This window comes from Echeneis naucrates, chromosome 2 (genome assembly GCF_900963305.1).
Source record: "Echeneis naucrates chromosome 2, fEcheNa1.1, whole genome shotgun sequence".
NCBI lineage: Eukaryota > Metazoa > Chordata > Actinopteri > Carangiformes > Echeneidae > Echeneis > Echeneis naucrates.
In genome coordinates this window covers 17,307,137-17,320,555 of record NC_042512.1, presented here as the reverse complement: position 1 = coordinate 17,320,555, position 13,419 = coordinate 17,307,137, and the positions used below count along the sequence as shown (strand labels likewise).

At 41.6% G+C, this 13,419-nt stretch overlaps 1 protein-coding gene across 1 annotated transcript; it reads left to right on the top strand.

Annotated features, from left to right (window-relative positions):
• The first annotated feature begins 5,581 nt into the window (after positions 1-5,581).
• abcb6a (ATP binding cassette subfamily B member 6 (LAN blood group) a) lies at positions 5,582-12,488 on the top strand. The gene is made up of 20 exons (XM_029520474.1): positions 5,582-5,830; positions 6,141-6,658; positions 7,528-7,668; positions 7,815-8,004; positions 8,463-8,555; positions 8,680-8,872; positions 9,025-9,146; positions 9,261-9,370; positions 9,463-9,528; positions 9,671-9,796; positions 10,100-10,176; positions 10,336-10,399; positions 10,488-10,573; positions 10,730-10,791; positions 10,875-10,978; positions 11,348-11,522; positions 11,659-11,771; positions 11,887-11,981; positions 12,091-12,159; positions 12,246-12,488. The coding sequence occupies exons 2-20, from the start codon at positions 6,143-6,145 to the stop codon at positions 12,400-12,402; spliced, it is 2,559 nt and encodes an 852-aa protein (XP_029376334.1). The 5' UTR covers positions 5,582-5,830; positions 6,141-6,142; the 3' UTR covers positions 12,403-12,488.
• The last annotated feature ends 931 nt before the right edge of the window (positions 12,489-13,419 follow it).

The window sequence follows — 13,419 nt, the reverse complement described above, 5'->3', positions numbered from 1 at the left end:
CCCCTAGCCAAATAAATAACCCGCCCCCGCTTGACACCAGTGAGAGTCCTTGTCTCCAGATGCTTCGCCTGCCTTGAATCCACCCGCAAGGCCTCCTCCTCCCCTTTTCTTCCTCTTCCATAACTACACTGCAGCCAGGAGGAAAGCAACACTACCTGCATACAATCAGCACTACACACATGCACGCACATGCACATAGTCGTGATGGATGGCCTTCCCCTCTCAGTAATGCACAAAAGCATTATCCGTCACCCTTCCAGCCTAGAGGAAAGAGATGCTCTTTTAGAACTGACACTCTGCTCCCTGCCAGAGTCTGTGTGCACGCCACGAGGAAGTCAGTCTGTGGCGCTCCCCACGCAGGAAGGTGCCCCCTCCACCTCACCTCGGTGAGAGCAGCATTTCCATTTCTGTTAATTTTACACTGTTATGGGATAAATCACGATGCGTGTGCACTTCCGTCATATGGAAAGACTTTGTGCATTTTGGGAAAACTCTGTTTTGATGTCGGTTTGTATTTCCCATGATCCAACCCAAGATCCTGGACCTGGCCTGAGGCCCTCTGAGTGTTTGACCAATCACATGAGGCTGATTTTGTCATGCAGTGTGGCAGCCAAAAATAAGACATCATGCAGCAGTTTCTGGGAAGACAATTATCATGAAAACAGCCTTTAAACCTGATTGCTGCAGGATTTTGTTGGTTTGAGCCACCGCTGCAGTTTTGTAAATCAAGTTGCTCATGCTTTGTTTTTAAATTCATTGTATGAGCTTTGTTTCGTAGCTCCTCTTTTTTGGATCTTGAAAATTCCTTTTGGGGATGATTTACTGGCTGGCGAATCGCAGAGTTGTTCAGAAGGCATATTTTTCGTGGTACTTGTGTTGTTAAGTGCTGCTGGTAGTGACTCAGTTTTGCGTTCTTGGCAGCCAGAGTGTTGTTCAATGCTACTTTGTTCAGTAGCGGTAGGTTAAACATCCAAAAGCTGTGCTCAGGTTGGAAAACTCTTACCTTAAATAATGCACGCTAGAGTGCAGGTAAAACGAAATTCACTCTGATTATTAAAATATCCACCAACAGAACCTGATAATGTTATTTTAGAATGAAAGTGTGGCCATTCCAATATATTTACGTGTGCTAAAGCTTTTTTAGCAGCATTATCGGACTATTTGTGTTGTCCACTTCTGTAGGAAACCATCAGGGGCTCTGTGTTCAGAACACTTCTTGCTCAGGTTTCCAGTTTCGCGCCTCTGAGCTCGACGCCTCCGTCTGGATGTGCAGCTTTGCTTCTGTTACAAGAAGGTACACATTCAGTGGCAGAATGCCAGCAAACCAGAGAGATCATATATAATGAGCCAAGAATGATGAGGATGACCTCATTCCCTGACTTGGTCTTTCACAGGTAAACCTGGCAGCAATAGATCATCATTAATAGATCTGTTAGCAGTTGACTAATTTATATCTAGAAGACAATCTGAAGCAATTTTTTTCATTCACAAACTTAGAAAATTAAACAAGCAAATAAAATGTATATATCCTGCTCCAGAGAAGGAAAACCAATCATGGATAAATCCAGGTGTTTTTTCTGAGGGGGTGTCAGGGGGTGGAATCTCCTCAGGATGCTGCAGATCAGTGTGGCCATCCAGAGACGGCACCACTCAGGCTGTGAGGAGTTGTACTGGGAGACAGTGGAGCCTCACATGAGTACTGTACGTTATTACAGCGTTGTTTTCGGCTTACCCAACAGGCATTTTTATTTATTTCCCACTCGCTGTGAGTGACAGTGCAGTCTCCTGATATTGCTCTGCAGACCTGCGATGTCCACAGGTCATCATGACAGTCATGATGAAGCTCCTGGAGTTCAACTCAAAAGTGACGGACTTGGCATAAGTTATATGAAAATACTTGAAGGTCAAATGCAGCAACCTCAGCTGGGCACTGGAGGATGAGGAGATGATTCACTCATCAATGACTCACTGACGGTGAAGTCAACCCCCACATCCTGGAAGGATGTTTGGTCCAAGCTGTGCCGACTGTGTCATCTCACACTACAGACTTAATGGCTCAATTTCTCAGCTCTTTGCATATTTATTATTTCTGTGTCATGTTGTATATGACGAAGTTTGATATGTCTCCAAATTATGATGATTAATTAATGATCCTACATTTTTGTCCACGGGGTTTCAGAATGCTTCCTTCTCATTGGAAAGTTCAAACAGACCTCTATATTCATCTCCACGCCTCCCTTAAGTTTTCATCTCTGTAGGAGTTGGATGCAGGAGAAAGGGCACAGACTGTTCAGTATGGATATACTAAAACACCCTAAGGTGCTTCCTTTCAAGTTCATATTTCATAATACTGTTAATTTTAAAATCCTTTGCAGTAGCATACTGCTGCCTTCACGTCTCAAGAATACACAAAACCCACTTTTATTTATGGATGTATTTTCATTCTGGGTATCACTTGACTGAGCCACAGGTATTAATATGATGTGGAGCTGCCTCTTGTGTTCAAAGCTGAGTGTTTTAAGCTATTTATACTTATTGTTCTGCTGTTCAAAGTGTCTGTTTCCATGTGGCACATATAGAGGAGAGTTGCTGCAAGCTTTCCTGTACACAGAGCTATAAGTGTGTCAGACAGTCAATCTGGTCTCTGTGTTCTGTGTTATCACCCACACAGATACTCCCAATCTCTCTGTCTCTCTTCTCCGCCTGCCCTCATCCTTCTCACCTCACCTTTTGACTTCTAAGCCCTGCTCTCCCCTTTGCCTTTCTCTCTTTTGACGTAGAGGACTGTGATGAGGGTGCAGTTCAGCAGCAGAGGAGGCAACCCCTTTTTGTTTGGTAAGAGCAGTTTGACAGCAGATTTTATCCCCTGTGCTGTTCTCTTCACAGCAGGAAAAGTGACTGAACTACCCTCAGTGGGCTGCCAGGTTCAGGCGGTTCAGGCTCAGACTCAAAGATGCAATGTAAAGTCAGTAGGCCAAGTGGAAAGTCTTTCAGAGCGGAAAGTGCTTTCAAACATCTCTTAAACTGGAAATTATTGACCCTGTGTGCTCAGGAGCAAGTAACCTATTTAAAGGCCTAGGGTAACATTCATGAAGTGACAAAAAAATATGAGTACATGGTTCTTTATTATCCTTTCACAAAAAAAAAAAAAGAAAATCTGTTGCTTGAGTGTGCCTTAACTCAGCATAAAAACTGTATGTGGTCCATTCACTCAAACACCACAATGATGAAACAGGTTGAAAACCGCTGCAGTGGGTCACTGGAAGAGTCCAGGCCAGATGACAAAAAAAATTAACTTGGCACACATTCTCCTGGAAATTCAAGATTTGCTTTCAGTGTGGGTTGGTTCTGGTACATAAGCTCATCATTTCAAAAACAGACGTACGACATTGTTGAGGGTGAAGCTGTTGCAAGAATACAGTTGTCAAAATCATTCGACATATGACTCAATGTGATGTCGAATCATTCTTTCATATATCTAAAAAACACAAGAGCAACCTTTATTTATCCACACTGGAAAATATGATTAAATCTTGCAGCCATGTTGCACCCTAAATTTCATTGCCCTTTCAATGTGGCTCATTTACTGTTTGCTCAACAGCACTGCAGCAAAGGTGATGTTATATCCGGTGATATCCTCAGTACGAACAGCCTGTCTACACAATTGGTTCCCATCCAACCACACAATGCATCATGGGTGATTTGTGAGTATTAAAGGTAGCAAAGGTCATCTGCCAGTGAGCTGGTGGTAAGATCTGAATGCACAAAGCTCAATCCTTCAGTGAATGCTACATTCAACAGGAGCAGAAGCTTTATTGATCGCCCTCAGGACTAATGAGATTGGATGTACCATTCCTAATACCACCAATATTCTTTTCTCACTACATCAACGGATTAAATTGGCATATACATCCGTCTTATCCCCGCCTGTTTCCATCCATATGTGTCAGGCGGCTTCAACTGAACAAAGACCCATAAAGGATAATGAGAGAAAAGGTGGACTGAATACATGAAAAGACACACCTAAAGTACTTAAAGGGCTCCAGCAGAGTCTGTCTGTTGAGGTAGAGACGCCCACAAAAGGGGAGAGAGATGAGGGCTGTGATGGACAGGCCATCACATCCACTGAGGGACAAAAGAGTGAGGTGACAAGAAGCCAATGGACAGACGGTCCATTTCCACTCACACAAAAGAACCAGGGAGATGAAGCAGATTAGCAGCTCTTTATGCCCATTGTGAAGGCTCCAAATGATAAGATTTACCCCTTTTTTCCATCCCAGCCTGCGTCTCGTGTGTGCATGTGTGTGTTAAACTCACACAAGACATCACAAGCTCTTTGGCTCTGTCTTTTCAGTTTCTTTCGCTCTCTCCATCAGGATGTACCTCTGTTTTTTTTTTTTCTTCTTCTTCTTTCACACACAGGTACACACACACACATACACTTCTTTTGAAGAGTCTTTTATCTATCCTTATTGGAAGGACGCATGCGACAGCAGGCTTTTGAGTCACTTCCCTTCTTTCTGCTAAACCCGTAATTCACAGTTTGATGGGAAAAGCTCTAAACTTAAATCCCTTCAGTGCTGAAACTGATGTACTTTTTTGTCCCTTTGATTTGAAAATTACTCTTTTCAGTGGAAGAGGCACACATAGATGATGTTGCCATGCTGTCCCCCATCACTCATCATTCCCCGCCTTCAGGTAAAAACATGTCACTCATTGTTATTATGTGTCATATTCTTAAGTTCTAATTTTATGAACTCTTGTTCATACCTGAACCTTTTGTAAGTGCTGGTGGGTGGTATTAGTGGGTTCTTGTGGTCATACCTTGTGCACTGAGTGCCATCTCCTGATCATCTTATGACATTGCAGCTTGTGTGGTTCCCAGTTAAATCAAAGACAAACTTGCACTGTTATATAGTATAAATAACATCTCTAAAAAAGATTGATGCCATTCAGATGAAACATGGATGATTTTTGGTTATTTTTGGCAGTTTTATGGTTCGTACCTGAACCTCTGTATGAGTTGGTGGGTTCTGGTGTTCATACCTTTGTATGAAGTGCCATCTGCTGATCATTTTGTGAAATCGCTGCCTGTGTGATTATAGTGCACTGACAAATAATATGACTATTTCCATTTTATGTTACTTTCTGCTAACTCCAGATGAAAATACCTTTTCTTTTCCGCTCTACATGCATTTTCAATGTTTGGCTACAAATTATTTTTGAACAGTTTAATGGAAAACAACTGTTTAAATGTTTAAATTAATTAATTCATGTGAAAGCATCAGGAATAATATAAATGTAACACAGTAAAGAAGCCATTTTGCATACTTTTAATCCTTTTACATATATTTTGCTGGTAAAAATCTGTACATAAAGCTTTTAACTGTCATGTCATCATTTCATGTAGATTATTGCTTATTTATGTCTCTCGACAAAGATGATATTTGAATTTAGATTTTATTTATTTATTTTTCTCTGTTTTTCGCTTTATGAGCAGACGGTTCCCGCGCCGGTCCTTCCCGGCCTCCGTAGATCAGTTCCGTTCTGATCCACTGGGTGGCGCTGACGTTCAGGCCGAGCTGTCGATCGCCGAGTCATGGATGAGCTGTTGTTTAACAGACGCAGCACAAGGACACCGACTCCGTCCAGCAGCACCAAAACAGGCTGAAGACTGTGAATGGAATTTACTCCCATTCGCCGATCAGCAGTCCAAGTGCTGTTTGTTTTCAAGGTGTTTGTCGCTAAGCCAAACTAAGCTAGGCTAACTATCGGCTGGGCGCAGGTGGCGTCTCTGCAGGAGTCCACCAGGTCGACAGCAGCAAGAAAGGTAAACACGCCGATCTTTCCCGCAGTTGAGTGTTGCATTTCCTTGGCTTCTTCTTGTGTCTCATTTGAGGCTCGTGTTGGATCGTGTGCTATATTGACAGTTTAAACTGAGTAGAGGTGTTGGTCGGATGCAATAGTTAACCGTGACTCAGCTCCTAAAGGGTCAGCCACGTCCACGCACCTAATATAACCCAGACAAGTAGACAGCCAAGTGTGAGCATGGTGCAAACTTGGAGACTTGCATTTTCAGTTTTAAAGCTCTTTGGGTCTTGAAGCTGTCTTGTTTGTAATGTTTCTCTCTCTGTCTGCAGCCATGGCGTTTAATCAAAGCTACTGTGAAGCCAGTTCCTCCATCTCCCAAACATGGGTGGATGAAGGTATCTCCCCTTGTTTCTACTTCACGCTGGTCCCCACCATCCTGCTGACCGTCGCCTTCTTCCTGGGCACCATCCACTGCATATGCTTCCAGAAGTATGGCACAGCCATGGAACCCAAGTTCATCCCACGCTCCTGCCTCTTTGGTTTTCAGCAGGCCCTCTCCGTCCTTCTCTTAGTCCAGTTTCTGGGTGGGATAGTGTGGCGGGCTGCCAGCGGAGGAGAGCTCCCGGGCTATGTGGTGCTGTATGGCTGCTTCTCTGTACTGGCCTGGGCCTGGGCCATCGCTCTGCTCAGGGTGGAGAGACGAAGGGTCCTGGTTATGGACAGGACGAGGGGACACAGCACGGTCCTCCTGCTGTTTTGGGCTGTGGCGTTCTCAGCTGAGAACCTGGCCTTCATTTCCTGGTACAGTCCTCACTGGTGGTGGGGGCTGGAGGACAATCCACAGAAGGTGAGAGAAAGTTAAAACAATTTTTATCTAAGTATGCTTTTGAAAAAAAGCTCAGGACATTCAAGAGTTTTGGTGACGTTGTTATGCAGTTCTTTGTTTGAAGACTTTGTTGAAGATGTGATGTCCTGCATGCTGTTTTGAGTGCTTATCATTGCTTCACTGTTATTGTCAGTTTTGTATGGCAGTTTAACTACATTCCTATGTATTCAGGGTTTAGATCAACAAACTCAGTTTTTTTCACACCCCCTCGTGTATGCCAGTATGCTATAATATAATCAGTATGTTTTAACTGCCCAACAGGCCAAAGGGTAGTTAATTATTACAGATCGGTGTGTCTTATGAGTCACTCTGCGTCAAGTTGTGCAGCCTTTTGGGTTTTAGAATTAATGCAGTGGCTGTCCTACTCGAGAGGCTTGCATGCAAAATGCATGTTTTGGTGCACAAAACACTAGCAGAGATTATCAAAAAAGACTAGAGCCTCTTTTTTTTTGCTAAGTCATTGCTAAGGTTCTCTACTGCGCAGTTTACCAATCAGATCATCAGAGAAACTCTTGCCCCTCCCACAATGAGTCAGTTAAAGGAGGTTCATCTTTGTGTGTATATGACTAGGCATGACTATATGTTTGTTCATTCCTGACTCTTAAAGTTATCTTTTTATTTTCTTTTTATCTGTCCTCCACTCTAAAGGTCGTTTGTAATCACACCCTTTTTTCTTGAGCAACCTAAAATAAATGTTATATATATAATTCATTGATATCTAATGCATTTATGAAGTTATGCATTTATTCAAGCAGAACAATTCTTTGACCATTAGTTATGCACCATGACATTTATATTGATCTGTTATAAATTGTGTATGCACCTCTCAGGTGCAGTTTGCCCTGTGGCTGATACGCTACATTGGCACTGGGCTGCTCTTCTTCATCGGTCTCAAGGCTCCGGGGTTGCCACGGAGACCATACATGCTACTGATAAATGAAGATGAGCGGGATGTAGAGAACGGTGGACAGGTAGCGACATACTTACAAGTTCACCATCTCTGTTTGTTTTACAGCAACATCACTTTGTACTGTATTTTCAGTTGTTTTGCATTTGATGTAACTGAACACACCAAAACCTGTGACAACTGAGTTTAATTACCGATTCTCTATCTTAGAGTCTGCTGGGGAGGACAGAAGAAAACCAGTCTACATGGCAGGGTTTCACGAAGAAGGTCCGCCTGCTTGTTCCCTATCTGTGGCCTCGGGGCAACGTCTTCCTCCAGCTGCTGGTCATCTTTTGTTTAGGGCTGCTGGGAATTGAGAGGGCTATTAATGTCTTTGTACCAATTTACTACAAGAATATTGGTGAGTGACATATCTTTTTACTTTTTTTATATATATATATTATTTTTTGCCTGCAAATGTCAAATGTTCGCATATTCTCAAATTAAATAGCCTGTTTCTGTCTGAGACAAGCCAGTACTGATTGTTATTTATATTCAACCCCTTTTCTGAAAAGCCTGAAGACCCATGTAAAAACAAAACAACAATGTTGAATATACATCCAGTGGGTTGGTGTTAGACTCATCAATATAACTATACCTCAGGATGTGTGAATCAATGAGATTGCAAGAGTCTTGAGTGCCCAGAGGGCCAGAAAGAGAAATATAAAATGTGTAATATAAAATACCTCAGTGTCAAAGGGTGCCTTTGGACTTTAATGTGCCATGTTTATCGACTTGTTTATCTCCTTGTTTTTGAGCCAGATACCTGACCTTCTGGCTGTTTTTTCTAATTTACCTTCATGTCTTTGTCCCTCTCAGTGAATGAACTAACTGATGGCCGCAGCTGGCACACTGTAGCCACTACTGTGTGTATTTATGTCGTGCTGAAGTTCCTGCAGGGTGGAGGGGCAGGTAAGACTGCTCTGCAGTGTCGCTGAAAGGTGTACAAATGCTGTTAAAGTGATACTATGCCGATTCTCTTGAGTTATGTGACCATAGTAGCGTTTGCCCCTTTAACCCATATCTCTCTTCTCAGGTGCCTCAGGTTTTGTCAGCAACATGCGCTCGTTCCTGTGGATTCGAGTGCAGCAGTTCACCAACCGTGTGGTCCAGGTGCGTCTGTTCGCCCACCTGCACTCTCTCTCCCTGCGCTGGCACCTGGGCCGCAAAACTGGTGATGTGCTGAGAAGTATCGACCGTGGCACCTCCTCCATTAACAGCCTGCTCAGGTAAGATAGTAGAGGATGTGGTGCGTGACGATAAATATGGTTGGCTTATCAGAAAATGTGCTTGACTTGGAGCACAGTTTTTCCTGGACTCATGTTTTTCCTTTTTTAATTCTATTCTCTTGTTTGAAATTAACCTGTCCTCTTTTTCACAGCTATATAGTCTTCAGCATCTTCCCAACTATCGCAGATATCGTCATCTCGATCATCTACTTTATCACATATTTCAATGCCTGGTTCGGCCTCATCATTTTCATCTGCATGGTCTTGTACCTCAGTAAGTTGCAACTAGTGACCCATAGCTATCCAAAGCTCCACTGAGTGGGATTAATGATTTCAAAAAGGATCAGTCAAGATAAACACAATTCAATGATCCCTATGTTTCCGCCAGCATTGACCATCATCATCACTGAATGGAGGACCAAGTTCAGACGAGACATGAATCAGCAGGACAACAACGCCAAGTCTAAGGCTGTGGACTCCTTGTTAAACTTTGAGACAGTATGGCAAATATTTAGTTACTTTCTTAGTCTTTGATTCATTGAAAAGTTTCAAAATAATTCCAAGACTCATACATTTTGTCTGCTTTGTAGGTAAAATACTACAATGCAGAGAACTATGAGGTTTCCCGTTTTGAGGATACCATCTTAAAATATCAGGTAAATATTTGCAATAAGAGCCAGTTAAGTGCAAGTAGTCCACATTTAAATATCCTGAACTTACTCTGCTGGTTTACTTTAGCAAATATTTGTTGTACATCTACATACAATCTAGCATCTGGTGGTTCTTGTCTCCTCATAGGTGTCAGAATGGAAGACCCAAGCATCCTTGGCTTTCCTCAACCAAACGCAGAACGGCATCATTGGAGGAGGCCTGTTGGCCGGCTCCCTGCTCTGTGCCTACTTTGTGACTGAAGGAAAGTTTAAGGTGCTGATCACACTCTTGCTTGTGTCTTTTATGATGCTAAAATTGACATTTCATTCCACTCATATCATGAATTTAAATTTTTTTTATTTATTTATTTATTTATTTATTTTGGCATCGTGTGCTTCTCATGTTTCATGCTCCACATTCTGTCTGTGCTAGAATTGAGCTTGTACAGCGAACATATTGATACTGTTACTGATGATGAAAATAGTTTGAAGTTAATTCTTGTCTAAATACATCAATAGTAGTGATATGCTCATCATCCCATTGGACTCAGAGAAAAAAATTTTCTTGTTCTGCAAGGTTGGAGATTTTGTTCTCTTTGGTACCTACATCATTCAGCTCTACACCCCCCTCAACTGGTTTGGAACCTACTACAGGTAAGAATAGAATGTCAGTAAGAAAATGGATTGAAAATGACTGTAAATCTTAGCTGGATGAAAGTTGTTTGCATCCATACGTTGGCTTGATTTGTATGACACTGCATCTTTTCTCCTCTTGTTCTTCGTCTAAACTGTAGATTTTTTTTTCCACAACAGAATGATCCAGAATTCCTTCATTGACATGGAGAACATGTTTAAACTTTTTGAAGAAGAGGAAGAGGTACAAGTGAAATTGACAAATGTATTACTGTGAGCGCTGTAATATGTAATATCAGCCTAAGTTTCTGTGGATTTGTTTCCTTTTGCAGGTGAAAGATGAAGTAAATGCAGGCAGCTTTCACTACACAGCTGGAAAAGTGGAGTTTGAGAATGTTCACTTCAGCTACACAAATGGGTTGGTACATATCTAGTAAAACTTTGCAATATAGTCTGTTGTTTGCAAAGTGTGAGCCAAACTATGCACACAAATTGGAGTTTGTATCCAAAGTACATGCAAAGTATCCAGTACAGTTCAGTACATAATACTTGTAATATTTTAATTGTATTACAGCAAGGAGATTCTGAAGGATGTTTCCTTCACTGTACTGCCAGGACAAACCGTGGCTCTTGTAAGTAGCAATAGTGGTAGCCGTGGTCTCCTGTTTATTCTGGGTTTAGGTTGTGTCATCATGATCATCGTGTATTGATCGTCACAGGTTGGACCCTCGGGGCTGGGAAGAGCACTATTATTCGACTACTCTTCCGTTTCTATAACATTCAAGGCGGCTGCATTCGCATCGATGGCCAGGACATATCAAAAGTGAGTGTTGATAACAGAGCGAGCGGGTGAAACAAAAGGACACTTAAATATAATACCAGAAAATGTGCAAAATATTTCCTCACAATTTGAGCAAACATCAGTGACTCAGGATGGCTTAACATACAGGTGTGCCACGAGAGCTTAACAGAAAATTCTCATGTGCACCAGAAAGCACTAGACATCACTTTATGTGCAAATGAATTCATGAAGCTGTTGAAAGGATACAATTGCTGCTGGTTATTTTTCTCTTGTGATGACAAGCAATGACAGGACAAGATACATGAGCTTTAATATATCTGTAAGCGACCATGTGTGTTTACACAGTCACACTGAACAAGTAATTACTTGGTCTGCTTTGTCTTTCCTCAGGTGAAGCAGAGATCTCTGCGAGCTCATATTGGCGTGGTTCCCCAGGACACTGTGCTTTTCAACGACAACATCCGAGATAATATTCGCTATGGCCGCATCTCAGCTAGTGACCAGGAGGTGGAAGAGGCAGCTATAGCTGCTGATATCCATGATAAAATTATGGCCTTTCCTGAAGGTAACTCATCAATGAACCCTCCTGTTCATCATGTCATGCATTTATATTTTCCTTTATCTTAGAACAGAACGATTATTATATCTCGTCCTATATTGTCCAAACAATTTTTTTTTTCTACCTTTATTTTCTCTGGCAGCTTATGATACGCAGGTTGGTGAAAGAGGTCTGAAGCTGAGTGGAGGAGAGAAACAGAGGGTGGCCATTGCCAGAACTATCCTCAAAGCACCACAGATCATCCTGCTGGATGAGGTGAGACCACAAAAAAAGATCAATCGGGTCTGAGCTTTTATAAACATACGGCATAACGTGTTTCACTGATTAGTAAATTTTAGCCAAATTTTTAACGATTAATGTCGTTCTGCAGGCAACTTCGGCACTAGATACACAAACAGAACGCAACATCCAGGCCTCACTGGCTAAAGTCTGTGCCAATCGTACTACAATTGTTGTTGCTCACAGGTAACTGGCTCGTGCCGTCATGGACTTTTTCTCTTTTTCAATTTTTTTCTTGTGTGTAAAGAATTTATCTGAAGATATTGTGTGGGTCCTTTTTTTTTGTGTATAAAAGGTTGTCCACTATCATCGGAGCGGACCAGATTCTTGTAATAAGCAATGCCCGGATAGCTGAGCGGGGGCGGTAAGTGTTCCTTGGTGATCTATCATTCTGACAAACTGACAAGCATACTGTATATCCTCCTGCTCATAAAACTATCTCCATCCAAGACACGAGGAGTTACTAGTCAAGGGAGGCATATATGCAGACATGTGGATGAAGCAACAGCAGGCCCAAGACTCCGATTCCTCGTCAGACACGGAGGCCAAAGATCGCAAGTCAGAGAAACTGCAGGCCCAGTCAACTTCTTCAGGCCACAGCCACTGAATGTATTTTCCTGTTCTGAACAAAACTCCACACTTTAAAGCCATTTTTATAAAAAAAAAAAAAAAAAAAAAGTGAAAGATAGCTGATTTTAATGGGATGGAGTGTTTGAACTAGATGTAAATGTTATTTATTTGTAGAATCGTCCAACTTAAAGTGCAGTGGCAGGAGGTTGAGGTGCCTTAACCAAACTGAGAGGCAGAAAAAGTTTAAATAATCAAAAAGCATTTGTTTTTATACCAGGAAAATCAAACACGTGTAGATACTTATTTCTAAAAATTTAAATAAGTTATTTGTGAACTTAAAAAATGAGAAGTGACATGTGTACCTCTACCTTCATCAGGTGGCACCCTGAGAGTTTACCTCATTTTTTTCTTTGTGTGGTTTTATTTTTAGAAACAATCCCACCATGTTCTATATTCATTTAATTTAACCAATTTATATCCAACTCTTTTTTGGGTTGTGTTGTGTGTGTAAGTTCTGTTAAGATCCAAAGGATATGTGGGTAAAAACACTAATTGTGGTTTCTGCACTGCAAGTAGATGCGAATTACGCTCTCTTTTTTTTTCCTCCCACTGAGTTGTGTGTGTGAATGACAATTTGTCAGTCACAAGCTTTCAGGGATTTTATTCAACCTCATTTATTATTGTATGCGCTTGGTTGTTTATTTTAGAGCTCTGATCTGGTTACTTGAAACATTTTTATGTGTAAGCCTAGAAGATAAAACTCTACTCCAGTTGTGCTGTGGAAATGAAGATGAATGATTTCTATATAAAGTTGCACAATCCTTGTCAGCAACTATATATATATAAATAAATTTATCAGCTGTGTTTTAAGGATGGCAAAATATCTAAACCCACCGTTATTCACAACCAGTATTTGTAAATAAAGATGTGACCGTTAATGATGAGTTATTAATTGGGTTTTGTAAGATAATATGTTAAAAATAAACATCCAAATGTAGTTATGAGTGCGTCCTTTGGCCAATGGGAGCTCGGCGCTGTTGTGTATCCGCCCCAC